This window comes from Bombus vancouverensis, chromosome 12 (genome assembly GCF_051014615.1).
Source record: "Bombus vancouverensis nearcticus chromosome 12, iyBomVanc1_principal, whole genome shotgun sequence".
NCBI classification, from domain to species: domain Eukaryota; kingdom Metazoa; phylum Arthropoda; class Insecta; order Hymenoptera; family Apidae; genus Bombus; species Bombus vancouverensis.
In genome coordinates, this window is record NC_134922.1 from 12,992,813 (window position 1) to 13,015,742 (window position 22,930).

At 51.3% G+C, this 22,930-nt stretch overlaps 1 protein-coding gene across 14 annotated transcripts in view; it reads right to left on the reverse strand.

Annotated features, from left to right (window-relative positions):
- The window catches only part of Eph (Eph receptor tyrosine kinase), a 94,693-nt gene that overhangs the window by 34,241 nt on the left and 37,522 nt on the right, over window positions 1-22,930 (reverse strand). For all 14 annotated transcript variants that reach the window (XM_033330723.2, XM_033330728.2, XM_033330727.2 and 11 more), the window contains exon 3: window positions 10,349-10,428. In XM_033330723.2, the coding sequence (XP_033186614.1) occupies window positions 10,349-10,428 (80 nt within the window). The remainder of the gene's footprint in view (window positions 1-10,348; window positions 10,429-22,930) is intronic.

The following is a 22,930-nucleotide window of genomic DNA, read 5'->3' on the forward strand; positions in this document are numbered from 1 at the left end:
ACGCCGGTGCAGGCGGCAGCAACGCCAGAAGAACAAAAGGGACACGCTCTCGTAGAGAGGCCGGTCGTTTAAGAAAGATAGAGAAAGCATAAGTTTTTTTAACCTGCACGGTCACGCGATACGAAAGGGATCGACACCACTGATTCAGACGTCGAGATCGAAGCAGATACGACAGAGGCCGCGATGACGACGCCCCGATTCCTTGCCACTTTCGATAAAAGATAACCCGACAAACTCTTCCCAAACATCTTCGCCAACAGCGACGAGTCTCTCGCTGGTTTTCGTTTCACGACAGTCGGTTTAACCATTAAAAGGGCGCGAACAAATATTTTGCTCGACCGAGGTTTACCGCTTTTAAATCAGCACCGCAGTCGACGCGCAAAAATTCTGCCTTACGTCACCCCGCGTCGAAAGAGGAGCAGAGTGTACGAAGGAATAAAACGACGACCCATCGCGATGTCGTGAAATCTCGAAACGCTATCGACCGAAAAAGAAGCAGAAAGAGAGAGGAAAGAGAGAGAGGGATGCGGGATGATTAATCCCGTGGAAACGGTCTGACGCTCGTGTGACCGATGGCGTGTCTCCGAGTAACCCACCTCTATTCTCTCGTTTGGCTCGGGGGATTAATTCCAGGGGATTAGCATTAATTTCGTTCCATCCGAGGTTGGTCGAGCGTCTCCGTACGTCGAGGGGCTATCGACGAAAGCGAAAACGGAATTTCGGAAGATTCGACCGGTGGGTGGAAGCCCGAAGGAAGAACCAGATCGCGTACCGGTGCGATGGAAAAAATTGCCTCTTGCGATCGCGAGAGAAACCCTATCCTCGTTCTGCCTGCTGCGAGATCCGTTAGGCGATCGGACAAATCGTTTCGACCGCGTACGACTGGCCTCACGAACGGCTGGATTCGCGTGTCGTTGAACCGGGCTTATTTTTCGTTTCGAAGCTCTGGTAATTATCACGGGAACGTTCACGGTAGCGCTTCGAGGGCGGCTAGATTTACGACACTGCGAATTCCACGAATTTACGACGTTCCCTGCAAAAACGATAAAGTATCGAAGAGAACACCGGGGGTTGGAACAAACGAACGAACGAACGAACGAACGAACGAACGTGGATACTAGAACGGCAATTAAACGGTACGATTAACGAGCGCGAAAAGCGGCTTTTAACCAACGACAGGCGGTGCGAAAATTTCTGATAGAAAATAGCGAATAATCGTGGTTCGATGGAATCGTGGCGGGACGCGAGAGCGCGACTTCCTGTCAAAGAGCGAAACGCATGAAAAACATGGCCTCTCCGCGGACCTGTTCTTCCTTTTTCCTTCGCCTTCCACGTTCTTCTTACGCGCTACTTCCACGCCTCTCTTTCCGTCCTGTGACGAGAGCGGTACACGGTCGGATAGTCACGAGGGACAGGATGAAATAAAGGACCGACGATGCAGATCACGCGACAACGATCCAGTCTTGACCGAAGACGATCCGAGGATCGTACATCTATCGAGTGTCTCGATAAAACGTCTCGGCTCATCGACTGCGAGGAAGCCGGAGACCCGGTGGAGAAGCACGAGCAACACGGAGGGAACGTTCTCGTCCTTGCCTGTCGTCAGGCGATTCCCTTCTACGTTGATGCTTTCTTATCCATTAAATCCGTATTCTTTTCCCTAGCGTGGCGTTGCATGCGCCGTCGTCCGAGGATGCGCCTTTAAAAAACCAATCACCGATGCATCCGCGATTAATGCTATCGCATCACGAACGTACAACATCGGCGACTGTGGGCCGCGTGTAAATCGATGGATGCGTAATAAACGCGTTAAAAAATAGCCAAAGGGGGGAGGGAAGATGGTTCGACGGACGTCCGATGCATGCCGCGAGGAAAAGACGAGACGATGTTGCGCACGGTGGATCGTTGCACGAGGGAGAGAAGTTGCGCGTACGCAGGATCGGTGCGCGAACAGGCGAGAGAAAAAAGAAGAGAAAAGGAACGAGAGAAGCGAGAGGCCTCCTCTCTTCTCTCTACCTGCTGCCGCGGAAGGCCTTAACGACGCAATCACCGGATAGCTTCGCCGTGATAAAAATCCCTCGGCGAAACGACGCCGGGCCACAAATCAGCAAACAGATGCGTAAGCGCGACTCCTGGGTCAGGCCCGGTTACCGAGCATCGATCCAGCAGCTTCGGTAACGACCGTGCTTCTCCACGATTTCGGACGGGTTTCGCGTCCCAGGACAGTCTCGTAATTGCGTATAACCTAACCACCGCCAACAGGAGAGTAGTCGTCGCTACGTCCACCGACGACTCGTCTTTCCGCGATTCTTTTACCGCTTCAGCGGCAGTTTCTCGCGTTTCTGGCTAATCGCGTTTCGAGGAATTATCGCGTTAATCCGACCTTTCGAAGTGGCGCGTTCGTATTTAAAAAAAAAAAAAAGAGGGGGCTTAGGTCGACGTTAGGTTGGCATCGAGGCGACAACTTTTCGGTAGTTTGACAAATATCGATTCGAGATCCATCAAAATTCAATCGTCAATCGTCGATCAACGTTTCAGTCAATCGTCCAAACATGCTCACCCGCTTAGCTTTTAGATACACCACGCATTTTCCACGGTTTGCTTATACATATTTACGTTCTGAGCAAACATTTCAAAGCGACTCTCGTCTTTTCTTCCAACTATCCGTTGCTGAGATAACGCTATCTTAGGTCTGTAAACGAAACATATGTTTTCTCCGGAAGACACGAGAATACACACACCGAGAAATGTATTTGGTATCGAGACCGGGTCTCTTAACACTGGGAAAAAGGATTCGAGCGCGATCAAATACGATAGAAAATGTCGTTTGGATCGATCAGACGAGAACGAGTTATATCACGCGCAACAATATGTAAATTTCCGTCTCGAGTTTCCTTTCATCTGGAATTTAGAACGAGATTTGTATTTAAGAGCACGAATCGCCACGTTTGGTCGTGTAATACGAAGAGGTTAAGAAGAAGGGTACGGAGAAAAGGATTGCGCGTTTATCGATCGAAGCGAGCGATTTTGTTTCGTTCAACGGTGCCTCGATGAGAAATCTGTAATCGATACTTTTCGATTCGATGGCCGTACGTATACACGCCTTGGCCACGATGGTCCGCGAGCTTGGCGACATTTTACGAGCCGAAAACACGTGTACGTTCGGCAATTCGAGAACTCGACGGCCCGAGTTTTACAATTTCCTGGACACCAGCCTCGATCCCGGCTCGATTAATTCCGCCGAGGACCGATAACTCGTTCGCTTAATTTCACCCGTGCACGATGTTTCGTTTTCCGTCTCCAACGACTCTCGACCACGAGGGTCCTTCGTCGAGTACGATTATATTCGATTTTGCGTAATATTGCAGGTCGTAGGACGAAGAAAACAGAGAGAGAGAGAGAATAACTGGATACGCCGAGAGACACCGAGAGCAGCGCGAGAGTAACGCGAGAGCGGTAAAACTGCATGTTCGTTCGAGAAAGGAACGGTTGACTCACGCTACTTGGAAGAAACGGAAACTCGATTACGATACCAGGAACCCGATCGGTTTCGATTGGCAAAATCGAGCCATACCGTACCGCCGCCTTTCTACAGATAAACGGGATAACGATAAACGGGGTTGATTACGGGACGCCCCATATCTGAGACAAGTGGTTCTCGAATTTCAGTCTCGGAGAGTCGATAAATCATCTAGGAAAAAACGAGGCTCGTTTGCCGGACATGGTCGCGAGCGATGATAATTCCGAAGCTCCGCGGATCGTCGACTCGTCTCGATAACGACAGTCACCGAGAACCGATCGATCCTGAAGAGAGAGTTGGGATCCTGACGCGCCACCAACGACGAATTACGTAGTTGGTTTTTTAGCGGTTGACAGGTCGTACAGGGGTGACACTCGGTCGGTCTTTACGTAAGCAAAAAGGAAGGGAGAGAATAAATCATCCACTTATCTGGCTAATAAATATTTAGCTAATAGCCAGCTAGTTATTCTAGACACGCCCCCGAAGGTAACCCGATATTTATTATTCCCGTTCGGCGCCCCGAAATGTTCACAGCTGTACGATTATTGTGCTCCACCCGGTACACGTCCGGACCGAAAGACACACGCGCCTGTCTCCACCCTCCTATTTATGTAGTCTTTTTATGAGCTACGGGTAATTACTTAGGCGCCCGGGCTATCTCCATAAAATCGATCTACGAGCGATATCGGCTTTCCCGCCTTGACGACATATTCCTCCAAAAATTCTTTTCCCTTCCAAACGTTTCGAAATGCCTGACAGGGGACACTCGATAATTAATACAGCACGGATATATTTATTAGATTCGGAGTTATTAGATTCGTCTAATATTCGACATCGCCGACGTCTTGAGATCTCGCAAGGAAACGGAATAATCGAACTTGTCGTATACGATCATCGCAGGAGAAGAATGCGTTTTCGTCGATCCTCGGATTTCAACGTAATTGGAAACGAAGGTAATTCGATGGATCGAGGGACGTTACGGCGTTAGAAATAGTCGATAAATCGACGAATTCGCTCGTCGCGAAAGGACTTTTGAAAAATTCAACGACGGAACAAGCAACGACGACGTCGATAAAAATTGACCCGAACCCTTTACCTCCCTCGTAAGTCGAAGATCCTTCGTTAGGAGATACTGGCCCGGAGAAAAAATTCCATTGTGGAAGAAGCGGATTAACGAGCGTTTTATTTCTAGGGCGTAAAAACGACGAAGGCTCGTTGAAGCGAGAGCGGAGAAAGGAGGCGAGGCGATGACTCATTCGTTTGAAAATTTGCGAGAAACCCTGCCGAACGAGTGTCGCTACCGGTATGCAAAACGCGAATATATACGCGGACAAGGCAACGTGGACGAGAAGGGCGCGCAAGTTGGCTCGCCAAGTGTTTTCTCGCGCGTCGCATCGCTTCGCATTCCGGGAAGGCGATCCTTGACGAGCGAGAGCCCCCGAAGACGCGGTTACCCGAGTCACATATCACCACGTGACGTCCTCAGAATTTCGCATCCGAGGAGCGCATTTAGATGCAGATACGCCTGCGGTTAAAAAGACCAACCCGGAGAGAACCGACGATGAGCCACGGACCCGAGAAGCGAAGAGAGGGTGGTGGCGAGGGTGAAAGACAGAGAGAGAGAGAGGAGAGCGAGGAGAAAGAGCGAGCAAGAGGAAAACGGAGTTCGCGAGCAGAGTGGAGGAGCGGTCGTTCCAACGCGAGTTGAACAGAGGTGAACGAGGAGGATGAAGATGAAGGAAACGCGAGATGAAACGGTCAGATAGAAACTCGAGTGCCACGTGCGAGCGGAGTAGACCTTTTCGCCAGAAACGATGCAGACACGATCACCACGTTTCATCGACTCGAAAATGAACTTGGCTGCCGGCTTCTCCTCTGCATGATCAACCAACGATACGGAGGATCCTCTTTCGGAAGCTACGTTTCTCATTTTACATATTTCTTTTTTTTTCCTTTTTTCTTCTTTTTTTTTCACGCTCCACCAAACGGGCCAGTTATCGCGACAGAGTACCGTTAGTTGGTCGCTAGTTCACGTTCGTTTCAGTGAACCCCTTCGAAAGTTAAACGAAACCGAAAACTCGAACGAAAATGTACCTCGATCGGCCGTGCATTTGAATATCCTTCTCGTTGTTCCCGGCCCGGGAAATGATTTAAATATTCCGTCGAACGAGCTCTCGATCGCGTTCTCATCCTCCTCCTCCTCCTCCTCCTCCTCCTCCTTTCCCTATCACGAGTCGCTCGAACCGTTCTATCGAAACTTTATCTCCGTGAAAATAAATCGCGTCGCGTACCTCTTTGTGACTGCTATCGAGGATTTTTCTCGATGTTCCCGTAGATTGGATGTCCTCGATTGGTACACGCCGTCGTGTGTATACCACCTCCGATAATTTACATTAACGAGGCACCGAGTATAAAGTACACGGAAACGTACGACTTGTGTTTCCCAAAATTGTCCCATCATTGTTTATTGGACTTTCTAAACGTTCCCGGCTCTTCTCCTACGCGCGAGGATTACATGACACCAGGAAACGAGTGGAACGGTCGCTAAACCGACGATAAATTTTTCCAGGAAGAAAGATCGGAGATCTAGCCAAGGTTGTTGTACCTCTTCGCCTCTTCTCGGTCTTCGAGTATCGATGGACTCGAGGAAGAAAAGAAACGCTTTGGATCGACTCGACGGAGGAAAAGATTCCAAAGATAGCTTGGCGTTGTCGGCTCCCTTAATAACGGGGTGATGCGTTCCCTTCGATGTCAAAGATGGAAATGAGGTAAACTCGAAGGGTCGAGGAGGTCGAGAAGAGTGCGCGACAGTCCATCCGTGTCTGTTGATCGAGTGACTGGGAACTCGAGCGTTCTCGATTAATTCGAGTCGAGGCTTCCCCCCCCCTCTTTTCTCTTTTTCTTTCTGTTTTGTTTAAGGTCTCGGTGTGTTCTCGAATTCTCGAGAACGAGGGTGGCACGCGGCCTCTTTGCAAGGTCCTGCAGGCGAGATCAGTGGAACACGGAGAGAGAGAGAGAGGGAGAGAGAGAGAGACAGTATCTTCGAGATCCCTTTATAGGAGTTTCGAGGTTCACCAACAACGCCATCAAAGCGACGTCTCGCTTCGCCACGCACGCCAACCCTTCTCTCCCCATCAGGTTGTTCAAATACTCCGAGCTAATTCTGTTTGGCTTGTTTGTTCTGACGCTGTTCGCCCTTTCTCTCTACGGTCCTGTATATTAATAACCCCCATACTAGTCGTACTTATTATGCGGGGACTTTGGACTTTGATTCTCGAAAGCAAAGCGATTAGAACTGGCGTAAGGAAACCGGTAAACAAGTCGCTTCGTCCACTACGCGACCTCGACTTCCCTGGTTAATTAACCCTTTCTTGCGTATTGTTCGATCCACAGAGAACTTTCGAAGGGACTGTCGCGTACAACCTTCCGTTCCTTTCGTTCGCCTTTGCCCATATTTACTTTTACACGATGCTCCTAATAAAACCTTCGTCGATTACGAAGCAGCTACGTTCGTACACTTTCTCGCTCGATAAACGCGATCGTAGTTCCACTGTAAAATCAATAATCGATGTCCTATCATCGATTTTTCACCAATTTTCTAACTACTAATTTTTTAATCGACTGTTCCAGCGATCATAAGCCGGGGCAACATACATTTTTATAGCGCGACAAACCTTGTCCCGATTCGTATCCAGCTTCTACCGACGAGGTTCTTTCGTTTGACTTCGGATGACGCAGATTTCTACATTTCAAGTCGACAGATTGTCACCAAAATTAACATTCGTCATCGTCGCTCCGTGCTTCTTCCTTCTGTCATCTCCAAGTGTAATACAATCTACGTATACGTATGTGTTTTACAGGTTCGTACGTTTAAAATCCTCTGTACTTGCTTGGTTCATCAATTTTTCAAAATGCAAGCTGACGATAACGTGTAACGCGCGTTAAGGCAGCGAATAACTCGTAGGTATCCTCGATTTGAAAATAGCAAGCTACGATATATATAAATTTTCCAATTCCCAGACAACGATGTCGAAAGTTAAGTATAGTAGGACGCAGGCTTCTTACCACTACCTGATACGTACATGACAAACGGCATCGATCTACGATACAATGCAATCGACCATTGCCGATTCGATAATACGTGTCGTTCTTTAAATAAATAAGCGAAGATGCATCATCGACGAATCTGAAGATAAACTACTCGGGATGTGCTAATCTCCGTTCCGAAGAACTCATTGGGCGGTCTTAGAGAGTTCGGTTTTAGGGAACGAACGCGATTTATCTCGCGTCTGGTTCGCGCGATTCTTTCGAAAAGCCATTGGTTAAGAGAGGATCAAGAAGCCGAGAAACCACTTTAGGAGGATTTCTCAGGGCCTTTGTCCGATCGCCGGGATACCTGGAACCGAAACGTCGCGAGGAAAATAATTCTACGGAACGAAATACGCGCGGAGATTGGGGTTAGGTCGATCTAAGGATTGTCGCGAGAAAGATAATTCTGCTAATAACTAATAAGCTTGGGGCGACATACGCGCGAAGATTGATTCGAGATTGCCGAGAGTAACCTCTTTCGTCGTCTTTTCTCGATCGATACCGACGAGCTAAGAATCCATGGAATTCGAAGGGTGAGCCGTTGTTCTTAGAATCGTCGCGCGTAATCGCCGAAGAACAAGAGAACGCGCGGTCGATAATCGCGTATAATAAAATGTTTACAGACGACTTGGTAAATATCGAAACGAATCGGCCAGGAAATCACCGGCGGGTGGCCGTTGATCGTTTGCGTCGATCTATTCCGATGACGTCAAATCCGAGTCGTTCGATCCGATCGCGACGAGCTAAAACCTCCGAGACTTTCACGGGTAGCCGTTCCGCTTGTTTATCAACGATACGCATTGTTCGATTGGCTACGCGTTACGTTGGTGCAAAAATAAGAGACGAATACGTCGTGACAAGATGCGAATGGAGCAACAGGATTGTCGCAAGGAACATGTTCGACCATCAATTTGTACCGAATACTACCGCGGAGTAAATGCGACTAACTGGTAAAACTCGCGAATCGACAAGCTACTACGAGCATAGATCGTACGTACGTTTCTCTCGTATATCGCGGTGGAAGAAATTTCTGCACGTGGTCACCGATTCATGGCCGCGCCGAGTAATAGGCGCGCGCGTGCGAAGTAGGAACTATGGAAAAAACGGTCGAGCCATTTTCCAGAACAAGGTGTAAAGTACGCCGCAGATAGATCCTTGAGATCATAGGAAAGCCGTGAACACATATTTGGACGCTCCAGTGGCGTTCCTCGCGCGCTGCGACTAAATGTAGACAGAAGAGGTGCGAAGCGAACTCGAGTACTTGACGATGAGCATAAGGCCTGCTTTTTTTCCCTGACGTTACAAGGAAAAAATCGGGCTTCCGTGCACACGAGCGGGTGCGCGTTTCTCTGATCCCGTTCCCGAGAGGAAGCGGAGAACGTTTAGCAGCTAGTAAAATCAACAGCAAACTCAAAGAACCTTTTCAAACGGAACGTTTCGCTGTTCGATTAGCGTTGCGGCACTAACGATCGACGCGCTGAAAGCCACGGGAGAAAAAGTGGACGAGAACCACGACCGATATCTTTTCAGCCGTCCCGTTCCCGATTTCGACGTTTGTTAAATCGAACGCGAAATAACGAGGTTATGGCCGACCGATAATTTGGTTCGTGCCCTCGCCAATACGGAACCATCGATTAATTATCGCTAGTTCTCGCAGAGACGCTAGAGCAGACTTTAATCCGGCTACTATCGATCGGTGCGAGCGTGCAATCGAGAAAGAACGGAGGCAAGGAAAGTCGAACGGATATCGACCGAGCTACGAAGCTCGTAGCGTAACAAGCGGTCCGCGCGGTTTATCGTCACCGATAAACTTTGCGAGGTGACGCGACGCGGCGCGGATATTTAGCGGGCGACACCCACGTAGGGTCGTCTCGCCGGGTCAGGACGAAATTTTCAACGGCGCTCGTAACGAAAGTACGCGTTCTACGACGTTAAATAAACGCATCCTCTCCTTGTCTCTCTCGCGGCCGCGCTCCGCTCGTTCCTCTCCTCCCTCTATCTGGCGGCCGTCTCTCTAATTTGTCCGTTCAAACAAAAAGCAATTTGTTACCCAGCGGACTGACTCTTGGTCCGGCGGTGCGCGTCCCGCGCGAGAGACGAGCACACGGAAAGAGAGAGGGATTATCGAGGAGCGAAGGAAGATGGGACGCGAGAGGAAGAAAGAGGGACAACGTGGACGCGCGAGCAACGGAGAAAGAGCGAGAGAGAAAGCAGAGGAGGTGCTGGCTGTGCTCGGTGGTGAAGGAGGTGGAGGAGGAGGTAGTGGCTGATTTAAACCTGTCTGGCGGCCCGCTGCGCGCTTAACAACTGAAAAACAAACATGGCGCCGAGAGAGCGCACCGGCCAGCGGGAGCCCACGTATGCCGCGCGTACCGAGACTATAAAGTGCTTCTGGTACCCCCGGAACCCGCTGTTCTTCCTCCAGCGTGCCCATTTTGTCCCCACGGATGCTACGCGGACGCGGTCGCTGTTCCGTCCGGAACGAGAAAGCGTCGAGCAGATTTCGTACTTTTTCATCTTCTTTCCCTTGCTCGCACACGCTCTTTCGCCTTCGCAAGCCAGCGGAGAAACCCCAGCGCCTCGACTTCCCGTCACGCTCGCGTAGACCACTTTCGTGCCGATCGATGATCTCGCGTAAACCGTAGCGGCGGACCACCTCCGCTGGTGGAATCCTCTTAACGGAGGTCCCTCAACGACACCGGCCGAACGAGATTGCGTCGCGTTAATGGCAAAACTTACCCCTGGGGTGTTAGCTTCCGCGCCGAACGGATACTTTGTCCACTCGAGCTTCTCCTCTTGTGTCGTGTCCAAGAGAACAACTGCAATCAGAGAGGAAGAACGCTGGTTAAATGGCGAAGCTACAGTCGGGCTGCAAAGAAAGAATACGAGGGGATAGAAAGGTACGCGTTGCGCTTTTTCGTTCGTGCGCAACACCGATCGACCTGGGTCTGCCGTTAAACGGATCCGTGAGGAAGACCGCGCGGTGGAAAGGACGCAACGCTTCAAACCACGAAGAAACAGCGACGATCGCGATTGGTCGATCGATCAAGGTACGCGATTCCTCGGCTCGACGAGACACTCGTCGGTGTATCGAAACGCGCGCGAGAGCCCCGGCAAAGATTTTACCGTGAAAAGTCAACGGTTTCGAGGGGAACGAGAGAAACGACTCGCTCTCAAAATGGCGGATCCTCGAGACCGTGCTAAAACACCTTGCTTCTCGGCAGCTCTCGTTCTCGTCCTATACGAGAAGGGTGAGAAAGCCCCGGCCGAAGGGAGGAGAGGATCGGGCGAGAGAGAAAAAGAGGGAGACGAAGGGTCGCGAGCGTATCGTTACACACGCGACACAGCCAGCAGGTTGTGCATCGTGTCCTGCGACACGTTTGTAGTGGTGGTCGTATCGACCGGCTCTCGGCTGCTGCTGCTACAACCCACCCTCTCGCGTTCCTCTCCCTCTTTCCCCTTTTCCTCTTTCGCTCCGCGTGACGCGCACCCGCGCGCCATCTCCCTCCCGGTCTATGTCTTTCACCCCGTTTTCGAATCTCGCCTTCCCCTCTATAGTTTTGCCTCCGTCCTTCTTCCACGGTGTTCACCACCGCCGCGACGCTATCGGTCCAACCCTCTTCGCTCCCTTCGTTCTCCCTGCCTCCTCCTCCTCCTCCTCCTCCTCCTCCTCCTCCTCCTCCTCCTCTTTCTCTTCTCTTCTCTTTTCTTCTCTACCCCGCGACCCTCGCTCCACCACCTGCTGCTCTCTCGCTCTTTCGCCTTCTTTCTTTCACCACTTCAATGCCCTCTCCGCTTTTCTACGCGTCGGTCTTCCTTCGTTTCGCGCCACATCCTCGCTCGCTCTCGCGTTAGCCGCTCAGCTTCTTCTTCTCGTCTCTGTCCGTTTTTCTCGATTACGGCTGTCCGCGTCCTCGTCGCACGGTGTTCGGTGCCACGCAGCCATCAGCCGCACCGCCCCCGACGCGCGAACGGTGTCGTCGATCCCACCCCAGACTCCGGGTCCTTGAATTCCTAGACCAAAGTACCCAAGCCGACGCGGCGGGTGCAGCCCGCCCCTGCCGCCGGATGGAATCTCAAAGGTGAAAACTGCGCGCTGCAAAATCCGTCCGAGCCCTTCACCCTCCGCCACCCCGTTGTCCCCCCGTCGACTCTCTTTGCCATCGACACTACCCCCTATCTACCGCCACAGACTGCTGCTTCGACGAGCCACGCAGAATCCCAGGGGCTCTCACGCGTACCGCGATTATCCGACCTCATCGAGACACCGTCGAAACACGGCCAACCGGTGAAAATAATTGTCCCGCGCGCCACCACACCACCTACCTACCTCCGCGGCAGTTCCTTCCTTTTGGCAAATTCGTCGCCGCGGCTTCCAATAGCAGTTACCTCGAAACGAGCTAGCGTCGGCGAAAGATTTCACCAACCTATCGTTACACGAAGCTACGTCGACTATTCCGATCGATCGAATCAGTTTCCTGCCGCGTAATTCCCTTTCCCTGATAATCCTCGTCTTACCTATCCAATCTATTACCGCCTACGCGTTAACGTTCCAAAAGCTCGCTCCATCTTCTCGTGTTTCGCCCGCTCACGAGAACCAACGAACCACGGAGAATTCGTGCAGCGGGGAAGGTAGATGTTTCGTAATGGACACACGGCTACGGTATCCGTGGATTCTGGCGAGTACAACATCCTCGAGTCGAAGCCACTCGAGCCGATCTCCTAAGTCGTCTCTCATTGTGTGTAATAGGCTTTGCAGCGCGCCCGCCCTAATTCGAGCACTCTCCAGAAGTACTTCGGATACATCGAGCAACGTGGCTCTACCGAATTCGCAAAGTAAGGTGCAAGTTCCTCTCGCCACCTCCGATAAACTTTCAGGGTGGTGAAGCTCGCAGATTGACCCGCTCTCTCTGTTCCACGATGCCTCGTTCCCGCACCATTTACGCCGCTATACGAGAACCGAGTTTCTTCCGTCTCGCGTCCGTTCGCGCGCTGTTTTCTCTCGGAACGACGCTAGAGCGTCGCGAATCGTTCGATCGTCGTACAAAGCGTTAACGTTCACGCTGTCGCGAATCATTAACCGCTGAACTGTGAGACAAAAGTTTCGATTCCCGGCGCTAAAACTCACTGGTAATCTCGATGAAATCGGAAACGACGATTATCGCGAAACATCGCTGGTTTCGAAACGATACTATCGAGAAGAAGAAAAAGGGGAAGGTAGATGTATCGTTGGTCGCGAAGCAGTCACGGTACTATGCGCGTACGACACGTAAATTATGCCACCTGGTACGACACGTGTCACGTTACGCAAGTTGCTCGTATGGCCGGACAACGTGGAGGAATTCTTCGAGCGCGAGGTGGTCGGACTTGCACGAAGAAACCGAGGTAGGTCGTGCACGGTACGAGGAAGGAAAAGATACGTCGCGTCGCCATCACGGAAGAAACCGAAAGTGATCGTTGAACCCGAGAGACGAGATTTTTGCCGGAGGTTCTATCGACGGAGCGACGGAGTTTGGAACGCGGCGTCCAATATAGGCTCTCGATATAGCCTCGTAGAGATGGACGAGGCGTGTCAAGCGGTGACCTTCTCGCGCGGTTCACCGGCTGACACCGGCTCAAGGAACAAGAAGATTACCGGTCTGGGCGAGGAGAGGACAAGTCGCAGCAGGGTCAACTTCGAATTACTATTCCCGAGGGTGTTTACGGAGAAGAGGAAGCGAGCGAACGGATCGTCGGGCCGTCGTGAAAACGGCCGTGTATCCGTCGTCGAACGTTTCTTTTCTTCGTGTTCCTTTACCCTCCTTCTTCGATCCCTTTTCCTCCATAGCACGCACTCTCGCGAGTACGTCGCGAGCGCGCTTGTGTGAGTAACCGGTGTACGACGCGGTCCCGTGAGACGTACCGAATTTAAATTTCAAATTTGGAGCGTGTCGCTGGGTGTGACGGTATGCATAGCGTTGCCTGCCGGCCCTAACTCGCTTCACCGATCGCGCGTCTTTCTTCTCTCCGGAGTTCCATGTTCCTTTCTCCCACGGGCTCGCCGTATATCCGTCCATCTCCCGCGTTCTTTCCATTTATTCGTCCGTCTATCTTCCTCGCTCTCTGTTTCCTTTCTATCCGAGGAAGGAAAGAGCGGCCGCGCGATCCCCGATTTTTCATATTATTCGAATGGCAGATGGCGTGGTCGGGCATCGATACGCGGCGGGGAAAAAATTGAAGTCTCGGATAGCTGGCTTTTTCTGGGTTCGTCTAGCGACCAAAGTCAGACAGCGACGTTGCGGAATCTTCTACTCGAGAAGGATTCGGTGGGGTTGCGGTCGATTGCCGAGATAGGATATGGATAAAAATTGCCACGAAATTCCCCATAGGAGGATGGAGAGCGAGTTCGACGTGGAAAGATCGATGTCCGTTCTCGGTGTGGGGTTGTTATCGTAAAAACGGGCTCGATTTCCAATTATCGTTACGCAAGAAGAGGCTTTCTCCCGAGCTACGTCGATGCAGTCGCGGTCGTCTCGATTCCGTCGGAGCACAATGCGTTCCTCTAATCGGAGACGATCGCTCACGCACACGCATCCACCTCGACTCGGTGAAAGAAATGAGAATGCCCGGTTGAACGATAAATCAATAGCCGAGGTCGACGAAGGAGATGGATGAGTGACGTAACGAGCCTGTTCTTACCATATGCTTGTAAGAGGTCGGCTCTCGCACGTATATAACCGGAGGTACGATTGAATCGCGCGGGGGAACCTGTTGCCCGATCCGAGACGAGCGGCTACTCCAAGGCGATTAAGATTACGATTTCGCCTCCTGCGCGCACGCACACCTGCGCGTTGCCTCTTTCTCCGAACAACCTCCAAGATCAGCCAGACTCGATCCTCCACGATATGAGATCGTCTCTGTCCTGTGGCTGGCCATTCACTAGCACCGACACGCCGGAAAGTCGATCACCGGAGCTTGATCTTTTAAATGTCACGATTTACCCGGTCTGTTCCGACCGTCGCATAGGTCCAAGGAACCACGAGAGCAAAGTGCATCTCTCTCCCTCTCTCTCTCTCTCTCTCTCTGTCTGTGCTCTCCCTCTCTCTCTCTCTCTCTCTCTGTCTGTGTGTCTGTCTGTCTGAATTACCTGTCTGGTGACACTGGTCTCGACGATTCCCTGAATCGGGCAATAATCGTTTCGCGAGTAGACACTCGACGGAGGAAGGGAAGAATCCGTACGAGGCAGAGTTCGATCGGTCTCGCCGGAAATAGGTTATGGTCGATGTTATCTCGTGGCGAAATTTACGTTTCGCGTATAAGTCGAGCAAACCCGTCCCCGTTTCCGATCTTATCTCTGCCCCGTAAAGACGAACTCGTCGAAATACTCGCGTTGCGTGTTTCCCTGCCGTTCGAACTATCGAGGCTGCCTTTCCGCGATCGTAACCCACGTAAATCTCCGACGATTCAATCTCTTAGCCGGCGCGAGGCGCTTTCCAGAAGGATCGTGACAGCGATCGTACGAGAAGGGAAATATTACGTGGTTCGGCGGTTCGATCGATCATAGACGCGAATCCGCGAGTTTCGTGTCCGAAAGGTCAAAGAGAATCGCGATAGAAGAGCTGCCGGTAGTGGCGCGTCGAGATTGGCAAGGAGAAACGCGTGTGCGTTCGATTATCGGTGTTTGTACAAGTACGCCAGAGGCAGTCGTCGTTCGGCCGAGATGCACGAGTTTCGGTGGATCTCGGCAAAGGTAGAGAAGACTAGGGCGAGAGCGAGAGCGAGAGAGAGAGAGAGAGAGAGAGGCAGGAGGCAGAGAAGACGAGATTGCCGGTGAGAGGAGACCACCTACGATCCGTAGAGTACGCGGTCAGCGAATATACAACGGTATACGTTCCTCGACTTTATTTCGGCTCTAAAAATGCCGGGACGAGGATCGTCCTGACACGAGTGTCGCGCGACTCGTCTTTTTCCCGGCTCACCGAGCTCTCCTCGCCAAACATCGAAGCTCTTTTCTCTTTGCAACGAACGACACCTCTCTGCCTTTGGCTTAACGGCCTTCCAATTTGTCAGGATCTCTCTTCCCCTGCCCCCTCTCGCCACCCCACCGTTTGCCATTCTTTCTCTCTCCGTCTTTTCCCTTCTCTGCCGTCCGTCCTCTTCCTTTCTTTCTTTGCCACCCTCTTGTCCCTTGCTTCTCTTCCCTCTTCCTTTCGCCGGTTCCTCTTCTTTTTCCTCCCGAACGAGTCCCTCCTTTACCCCCGTCCCCTCCCTCCTCCTTTACCCCGACATATCCTATCGCACCTCGAACCGTTCACCAGGATGTCGTTGACCCATCGAACAGGCGTGCTTGGAGCGCGGCCGATCGGTTGGTCGGTCCCCGCTGCCAAATTCGTGCAACCACGCAGCACCGAGAATCGATAGAGAATCCGGTCTTAATCGTCGGCTCGTCTACGGTGCCACGCGGCTCGGCTCCTCGGTAGTAACGACAGCCTTCCAGATCCTTTTAATTACGCTCGCCGTCAAACGTCTCGGTATCGATCGCATCTCGAATACCAGTTGTCTCCGAGAAGCTTGCTTCGAATCGATCCGCATAAGTCGACCTCGGACGGACGTGTGGATCGCGTCGTGCGTCAGGCGCCGCGTTCGGCACACGACCGTTCCCGCGTTCCGAGGAAACGCATTTCCCAATGGATTTCTCGGCAAGAGGAGAGATCCCACCGTGGGAGGAATCGCTGCGTGTCCGAGTGCAACGGAGAAAAGGAGGCGCGAACCAGGGACAAGGATAGACGGAGTCGTCTGGCAGAAGAGGAAAAAATACGAGGTGCTCGGAAACTTAAGCCCAGTCTTGGTTCTCTGCGGGATCCCGCGGGTACCGTGTGCACGATATCTTTGGGTCCAACTGGGCGGCATGGGGAGCCTAAGGGAACAGCCGGAACAGAGGGAGAAGGGTGAAAGAAGCTCTCCGAACGTGGCCCGGCCCACGCCACGACGGGCCGAACGGGCCAGCACGCAGCCATCGTTGGAATTACCATTTACATAGCGTTATTACGTTTGCGCATAATGTATGTACACGTGTTAAATCAATTATTCGAACAATATGGGTCCCAACCACGACTCTCGCAAGTCGACGATCAAACGTCTTTGGACACTGCGTGTCCGCGACAGGTTAGATTACCCGGTTCGCTTCGTTCTCCTCTCTCTCTCTCTCTCTCTCTCAATTTTCTCTCTTTCGATCGTCTGCCCTCTCTTACCAATTCGCCCATCTAGCCCTCTTCTCTTTTTCTTTTCTCCTTCTTCTCCTCCTCTCGCAGGTTCTCGCGAGGCTCTTTGCATATGGATCTTGAATTTCAATTGTGCTTTTCAAGTGCAGCCCCCTCCCTTTTGTTTCCCCCGTCCGCCCCTTCGACTACCTTCGCCCTGGCTTTTATTCCCGCCCCGCCTCTTTCCCTTTCAATCTTCTTCTTTCGTCCTGCGCTTGTTTCGCGACAAAGACACAGGAGCGACAGACAACGCGATGAGCGGCGCGGCGAGCGAGAAGCGCGTGTACGAAAACCGAATTGGATAAAAAGCAGTTGTACGACGAACAGCAGCAGCCGGCCAGCCGGCCAGCCAGCCAACCAGTCAGCCAGTCAGCCAGTCAGCCAGCCAGTCAGCCAGAGGGTCGATATAGAATGCGACGAAGGTGAAAAGAGCGGTACCGTGACGCGCCATCGATCATTCGTTGGATCGAAGCCAAGTCATCGAAATACTTATTTGTTTCCGTGTGCTCGGTGATGTACGTTCTCCCGGCGAGATAAATAAAATTCTCTCGTGACGTCTCTTTCTGCCTCGTAAATTTCACCCGACCGGCGTTTAACGCGACTATCCGGCGACGACGCTCGCCTGCGAGCGTCCTCGTTTTTAATTTATCCCGCCACCCTTTGCCTGGAAACGTCGCGTCGCGCAGTCTTGGTTCGCGAGCCGCGCGCAACCGCATTAGCATCTAAATCAACCCGTGCCAGACTTTGCCGAAGAATCGGCCCCGATGAAACAACGGTAATCAAATTTATCATCTCAAAGAACCGTTTAAGAGAGACTAGGACTCGCGTTCAACGAGAACCTAACTCGTCGACCGCAAAAAGACGCTTCCTGCGATCCTCTTGTCGAGCAATTTGCCAGCGAGCCTACCTGCCCCAACGAAAATAAGCTTGCGTTTTTCCTTTTCTCTGTTCTTCCACGTTTCCACGGATTCCGCTCTTCGCTCTTGCGCATTAGCATGCAAATTAGTCTCTGACCACAATAATCAAATTAATCGTCCTAAACGTCCGATCGACCGTTATCATCCTACGGGTCCACGAAACAAAAGCGACCGATTATTCTACCTCGTCCTTTCTCTCGTTTCCCCGTTTTTTTATTCGGCCCCTGTCTTCCTAACTCTCGTCCGCCAACTAGAAATTCCTCGTTATACCGTCGCATCGGTCGCTGGTCGGGCTGGTTTTTTTTTCTTTTTCCTCTTTTTTTTTTTCTTTTTTTCCCCCCAACGGATCCATCGATTCGTCGAAGCGATCGCGGCGGAAATCGCTGGAAAATTGATAGACCGGCGTCGCTCGGCACACCAGACCTTTATTGGAAATTTATGCGGATCAGTAATTCTACGCGGCCGCGATACTGTTAGGTATTCGAGGATCGTTACCGCTTCGGGTCTATCGTTGCACGGATTATACCGAGCGGGAACGAACGCACGAGTTAATTAATAAAATGAGCAGATGGGGAGAAAAAACTATTCCGATTCGCGGTAATCGAGTCGCGCAGACGTTGCACGCGGTTGCCAACGTTCGTGCGTCTATGTGGCCGTTTTCTCCACTCCATTTGTCGGCCACCTGTCCGATCGGCAATTTATGCCGCTCGGTAATTTCACATACCGAGAATATTAGACATCGACACGTTGCACCGCTACCAGCGTGCGCGCGGGCACGCGGCCCGCTCACAGCCGCAATCGCGCGGACGACCAACCAAGCGAGTAGAGCGACTCGCTCCGTACACGCTGTTGCAACGTGCTCGATCGCTCGCCTCGTCTCGCGTATATTCTCTCTCTCTTTCTCTCTCTCTCTCTCTCTCTCTCTCTCTGTGTGCACCACACCGCACCGATCCTCGCTTGTACGATCTTACACACTCGTGGACTTAGCGACTCGCACAGAAACTCGTGTGTGCCTCGGCAGCGCGCGTTCGTTATACCAGCTTTCTCTCTTTCCAGTATACACGCTATACACCCTGCGCGACCGCGATTTATCTCGACCGGTTAATGCGTTCCGAGAATCTATTACTGGCCTCCCAATATCATAATTATTTTATTAGCGGGTCACTCATTATCCGCCTTTTTACAGCCGCCCTGAGATTACGATTATTCCTCCCCACCTTCTCGCCGGCTACTCGTTTCTCTTCTCTTTCGTTCGAATCCCTGCGAGTATCAAAAGCGTTCTTTATTTTCGCTTCGTTGCCACTCGAGCCACGTGTTTCTCTCGATTCGCTACATTTCGTGAACAACGCGACTTTTGTGCGGCCTGAAACGAACGCGGTGGCAAACGGCTCGTCGTTTTCGGGATTATTTTATCGTTCAAGTATCGACCAGAGTCTGGCTTCGACCGAGTCTGACTCACGACCGATGGATAAAACGTCCGACGAATGATTTCCTGCAGCGTTTCGCGTGGAACGTAATCGGTCGAAAACACCTGGAGCGACGTCTCCCACGGAACGATATTCCGAGAAGTCTCGATTCTTCCAGAGACTGTCCGTTAATCACCGCATAGTCGAGGCGATGAGAGGGACGGCAGAGTTCATTAGCGACCGAAGAAAATATTTGCGGCTTCGCCCGATTCGCCCTGGTTTTTTTCCCGTCGACCTTCCTCCCGCCCTTCTGTCAGGAATCTTTTAATTCCGAAGCACGAGGCGGGGTACAGTCCCGCGCGTGTTGTTAAGCCCGAGATTTTACGACACGATCCGAAATAACGAGAAACCTGAGTCATCCGCGCGCATAACTTATTTCGTTTTACCATTCAGCCTCCATATGCGTTACCCCACCTCTGTCGCCGCATCGTGTGCGTCCGAAGAAAAGTCCGGATCGTAATCCCACGGAGGGAGAGACCCGTCGCCCTAGATATATCCTCTTCCTATCGCGCCTTAATTCGATAACCTTCTCTCGTTCGATTCTTCTTCCACGGCTCGTCTACCGATGACCGAATTAAAAATAATTACCGCGGACAGAACCTACCGACAAGATGAATCGAGGCTGCACAATCTGCCACCGCTGTTACGATCTCACGGGGATTACGAAGATTTGCAGTTTACCATTCGCGAATGACGACGCGGCTACGACAAGGACCAGAGAGAGGAGAGAGAGAGAGAGAGAGAGATCAGAGACCATCCTCTGTTCACTCGGGTATTATCATAATTGAAAAATATAATCCGCGAGATGCTATCGTTCTCCGCGTGTATATATATATATGCATGAGTTCTCTCATCTATAAATATAGTAGCGTAATCCGCGGTCAGCGTGCCAACGATAAAAAAGCTATACGTACGCGAAACCACGTTAAAGGAGAGTCTCCACTCTCTTGGGTGGTTATTAATTTTTAGCAGGCGATGCGTGTGTGATCGATGGTACTCGTGGAATCCTATTCCGTTCCGAAAGCGGGAAAGGTTAAAAGTTTCGCAGAAATACGCGGCGCGAGCTTGTCGCGGAAATTCGCTTCGGTGCTCGGAGTCGAACGCTTCTGCCACGTTCAACGTGTACCCTTAAACGTAGCCGTTTGCTCCTAAACGCGGATCCATTATGCCGTCTTAGAAATACATCGAAGCGCACCTGCGCTCTACACGAACACGATATCAAACTCGTTTCAAAGCGCGAGACCTTCGTGTACCAGATCTGGGCATTCCATTTATTCAGCGAACCCGAACCTTGTACAGCCTTATTACGTTCTCGCCGATCTCTCTTAACGTCTTATTTCCTGGGAAACTTGCTAATTTTTCTGCGACTCCGTTTCTTTCTTCCGTCGCTATTATATCGGAGTTACGAGAATCGTTGGATCTCGCAAAGTGATTTCTCATCGAGAAACTTTACCCCGCCGCGTCCTTTACGCTGGTTCGTCGTTGATACGCGCGGTTTCTCGGTCCAAGTTTACGTACAGAGATTTATTTGAAACGTTACAAGTCCTTTCGCGCCAAGGCAGACAAATTCGCTACTGCCATTCTGTTACAAAGCGGTAATTCGTACAGATCGTTATGTTCGTGGGTACATAAAAGGTACGTAAATTACGAAAACTGTTTTCAACGGATTCACGATTTTCCAATTAATCGTCGGATTTACTTTGCTTTTCCGCAAGCGTCCTGATACGTACGAAGCTAAAAATACGCAATGAACGTGTTAATCGGACCGAGAGAGCGTTTCCTTTGCCTTCCAAGCAGCGGAAAATAAGGAAGTCGCAAGGAATTCCGTTTCCCCGCAGCGACCCGATGCAAACTCGAACGAAAAGCAAAAGTAACGGTAGTTGGTTAGTCGTAAAAGCCACCAGCAGAGCTAATAGACCTATCCCGACCACGAAACGAGAAGACAGAGACGCGGTGGCGAGAAACGAAAGAAAGGAACGTTTTATCTTGGAAAAGGGAAAATTTAGGGCCCTTCCTTTTACCACTTTTCCATCCCTCTCTTCGTCCGTATCTCTCTCCCCGACCATTTCCCTCTCGCTCCCTCTTTTGCCCATATTCCTTCGCTACAGCAGTCTGCCATATTATCACTGGCCTCGAACTACCTGTATTATTAATGGTAGCCTTTGGGTACAATGGGACGAAAAACAGCCCTGGGTTATCTTGCCTCGTAAAATTCTATTGGCTCTGACGTATACCGGGAAACGCAGTGTCTGTTCTCCACCAGTATTTTCTTATCTACTTGCCTCCTCCTTTTCGCCGGCACCTGTGTGTCCTTCGACTTTTCGCGGCCTTTGACCCTACACGATAAAGATACAAGGTATTTCCGTTCTTATTCGAAAACACGTGTCGTCCGTCTAGGATCCGCGAGTACTTTGCGACGCTTCGACTGCGCGACCGTCCCCGAATCCAAATACGATTAGAACGTATTTTTCCTTTTAAGAGAAACCATCGCGAGTTCGAGAGCTTTTCGCGCGAGCAAAGCCGACCTTTTCGATTCGTCGGAACTGTCCATTCGTTGCAACGATAACCGAAACGTTAGAGCCGAAGAAGCGAGACGTCATCGAGGAAAGCGTAATCGAGAAAGGATAATTCTGCGAACAGAGGACAGAATCGATACGATCTAGTCAGACGAGCGGTATCGGGATTCGATGGAGCGAAGTAGGTGCGGCGCGAGCGAAACCTCGCCGCCGTCTGGTTGAAATTTATTTTGGAATACGCGTGCACGCGAGACGACCAGACGACCACGGGCACGGTGTGTTCGTTTATTGCGAACGCAAGAGTCGTGGGAGAAGGAGTGAAGAGGATAGGCGCAGTCTGGTACACAGGTAGAGAAAGAAGTCCCCCCCCCCCTCCCGCCCTCTTCCTCCGCCTTCTTTTCGCGGATGCGGCTGCTGGATGACGGAGGGAAGTCACAAATTTTTTCATTAATATGCAGCGAGACACCCTCCTAACTCTCTGCACGGGAAAAGGTAATGTAGTAGCAGGGGTAAAAAGGGAGAAAATGCGGTGTACCTGTGTGCGTGCCTCTACGGTGGATTCTCGCGCGTGTATGCGTCCGTGAGGCCGGGGCACGGCGTGGGTGTAGGAGAGAAATAATGGTCTGCTAGGAAATGTAACCAGCCGACGCTCACGCCCTCGTCGCGACGCCTCGAGAGACTTTACGGGGGAGAGAAATCGAAGAAAAGCGGCCGAGAGACAAAACTGGATAAAGGGGAGCAACGGAGACGGAAAACGGGGTGCGAACCAACAAAGAATACGTATAAAATGTTGCACCGATATCTGCTTGGATATACGCTGCATTCGGGGGACCATTTCTCTCCGTTTTTCCGTATTATTTCTCACCGAATCGAGATGTCCGTCTGCTGAAATATTCTCCTTCTCGGGTTTACATACACATACACGCACTCGTGCACACATGCATTCGATTCTACGCGAATTTCTCCTACCCAAAGTGGAAACTACTATCCAGGCGAATAATATCTAAATACACGGCGTTGCCTCTCCTTTCTTTCCGCAAAGAAACCAACTTGGCGCAAACGTACGTACGTACGTACGTGCCAGTACGTGCCAGTTAAGGCAACGTCGATTTTTCGTAAAAAGAGACCGCGGTCGCGTTTGATCCGTCGACGGAAGAAAGTTCACGACCAAGATCGTGCAAAT